This window comes from Egretta garzetta, unplaced genomic scaffold, assembly GCF_000687185.1.
Source record: "Egretta garzetta isolate BGI_Z169 unplaced genomic scaffold, ASM68718v1 scaffold309, whole genome shotgun sequence".
Lineage (NCBI taxonomy): Eukaryota > Metazoa > Chordata > Aves > Pelecaniformes > Ardeidae > Egretta > Egretta garzetta.
In genome coordinates, this window is record NW_009260764.1 from 292 (window position 1) to 2,480 (window position 2,189).

The 2,189-nt window shown below is 64.5% G+C and overlaps 1 protein-coding gene across 1 annotated transcript in view; it reads left to right on the plus strand.

The window, feature by feature from the left end:
• ESPL1 (extra spindle pole bodies like 1, separase) overlaps window positions 1-2,189 on the plus strand; it is a gene marked incomplete at its 5' end in the record, with an annotated part of 13,953 nt that overhangs the window by 209 nt on the left and 11,555 nt on the right. Inside the window, 5 exons of the mRNA XM_035901511.1 lie at window positions 6-598; window positions 799-903; window positions 1,098-1,218; window positions 1,427-1,563; window positions 1,794-1,987. Coding sequence (XP_035757404.1) covers window positions 6-598; window positions 799-903; window positions 1,098-1,218; window positions 1,427-1,563; window positions 1,794-1,987 — 1,150 coding nt within the window. The remainder of the gene's footprint in view (window positions 1-5; window positions 599-798; window positions 904-1,097; window positions 1,219-1,426; window positions 1,564-1,793; window positions 1,988-2,189) is intronic.

Genomic DNA, 2,189 nt, shown 5'->3' on the forward strand with positions numbered 1-2,189 from the left:
GCCCCCCCAGCCCCCATTCTTCCCCTCCCAGACAGCGCAGCAGGCGGCGGCTGCTGCCGCCCTGTATGAAGCCCAGCGGGCGCCGGCCTTGGCTTTCCTCGGCCGACAGCTCGGGGACTGCTTGCTCGCGGCTCTGCGAAGGGAGGCAGAGCAGCCGCCCACCCTCCAGCAATCCTTCTGCTTCTTTGAGCTCACCCTGGAGCAGTGCCGGCATCTCTGCAGGAGCGGCCGGTACGAGGAGGCTGAGCAGGCAGTAAAGGATGCGAGGGGCTTCTTGGGGGCCGCCGGCAGCTCTGCAGAATCTTTTGGTGACCCTCTGTCCCTCCTGGAGGCCGGGGTCCAGCTGAGCCGGGTGCTGGCCGAGAGCACTGGCCCTGCTGGGCCACCCTTGTCCCAGGCTGCGGTGGCTCTTGGTGCGGCGGCGGAGCCCTGGGAGCGGATCCTCAGGGTGCTGGGTGAGAGCTGCCAGTTCATCGTCTCCTCCCTCGGCGAGTACCTGAAGAGGAGCAAGCAGCAGCTCTTGGGCCGGGAGGACGTGCTCGGCCTCTGTGCCTTCACCGAGGGGCACTGCCGTGTCCTCCAGCAGCTGCTGGAGAGGGTAAGGCTGGAGCGACCACGTAGCGTGGTGGATCAGAGCCTCTGTGAGCAGGTGGGGGGTTTGTAACCCCACTCTGGGCTTGATGCTCCCCTTAATCCATCAGCGGAGCGTCCCTCCCCGGCGTCCGTGTCCTGAGCAGCAGCACCCGGTGCTGCCCGGGCCCCACGAACGCCGCTTTTCTCCTTCCCTCCCCTCCGCAGGTTCCTCCTGATGGTATCAAGCAGAAGCTCATGGTAAAGCAGCTGCTCTACCGCAGCGTCCAGCTCTTTTCTAGCGTGACCTGTGACACCTTCCAGTGCTCCCAGGTACCACCAACAGAGGGGACCGTCCCCAGCACGGGGAGTGGGTGAGACCCTCGTGGTGCTGGGTGGCTTCTCCCTTTGGAGGTGGCATGTGGGTGGGATTGGAAGGGGCTGCTTGAGTCACCCCGGTGGGGGGGTTTTGGGGTGCTGTGGGTCCCTGGGGGGCTCAACCGGGTCCTCAATGCCTCCTGTTGCAGGCGGCGGGCTGGCCGGGTCTGAACCAGCTGACGGCGGGCTGCGGAAGGATCGTGGTGTGGATGCTGGAGGCGTTGGAGGGGCTCCCTGAGGGCGAGCGAGCCAAGTACCTGGACGTGACTGGTCAGTGCCACGGTGACACCGGGGCGATGGGTGGGAGCAAACCCGGCTCCTTGGGTTGAAGGCGGTCGCAGAGCTCTGCGTCTGCGTTCCCGGGGAGTACGTGGCTGGTGGGGCCAGGGCAGAGGGCGACTGTCCCTGGCCGCACGAGGAGCAAGGGGGTCGTTCTCTCTCCACCACGTCTTTAATATTTGGGTTTCGCTTGCGGCAGTGTCGTGCATGTTCAAGCTGGCCTACATCTTCTACAGTCAGAACCTTCACGGGGAGGCCACCTCTGTCTGCGAGCTCTTCTGCGAGAAGCTGCAGACAGCAGATGCCTACGCGTGTCCAGAGATACCCCCAGAGCGGGTGAGTGCTCACCTGATGCTTCTGGCCCAAACAGAGTTGAACCAAAGGGTCTGATCCCGCTGCCAGGGAAGCAGAGGAGAGGATGGGCCCAGCTTTTGCTCCCCAATTCCCTGCTCCGAGGTCTTCCCTTTGCACAGGCAGGAAAGGGGGCTTACAGTACGGGTTGTGGGAGGCAGAGAGTTTGCTCCTGCGTAGCGTTGAAGCCGGGGTCTCTGTGCTCCCCCCCGCAGCTGCACAAATGCTTCAGGCTGCAGGTGGAAAGCTCCCGCAGGCTGGGGCAGCTGGAGAAAGCCCTGGCGTGCGTGGTGCAGTGGCTGGCCGCCCTGCGGGGCCGGATCCGGGAGCTGCTGGCAGAGCCCGTCTCCCTCTGGGTCAGAGTCAAGATGGATGCTGCGAGACAGGGGGCTGGGGAGCTACGGTTACGGTAAGGGCTGGAAGGCTGCCTGGTGCATGGGGGGGTGTCTTGGGAGCTGCGCTTCCCAAGCTGGTAAAATAATAGAATTATTCGGGTTGGAAAAGCCCTTTTGGCTCCCCCAGCCCAACCGTTCCCCTACCCCTGCCATCCCACCCCCAAACCCTGGCCCTCAGCACCGCCTCTGCCCGGCTGTTTAATCCCCCCAGGGCTG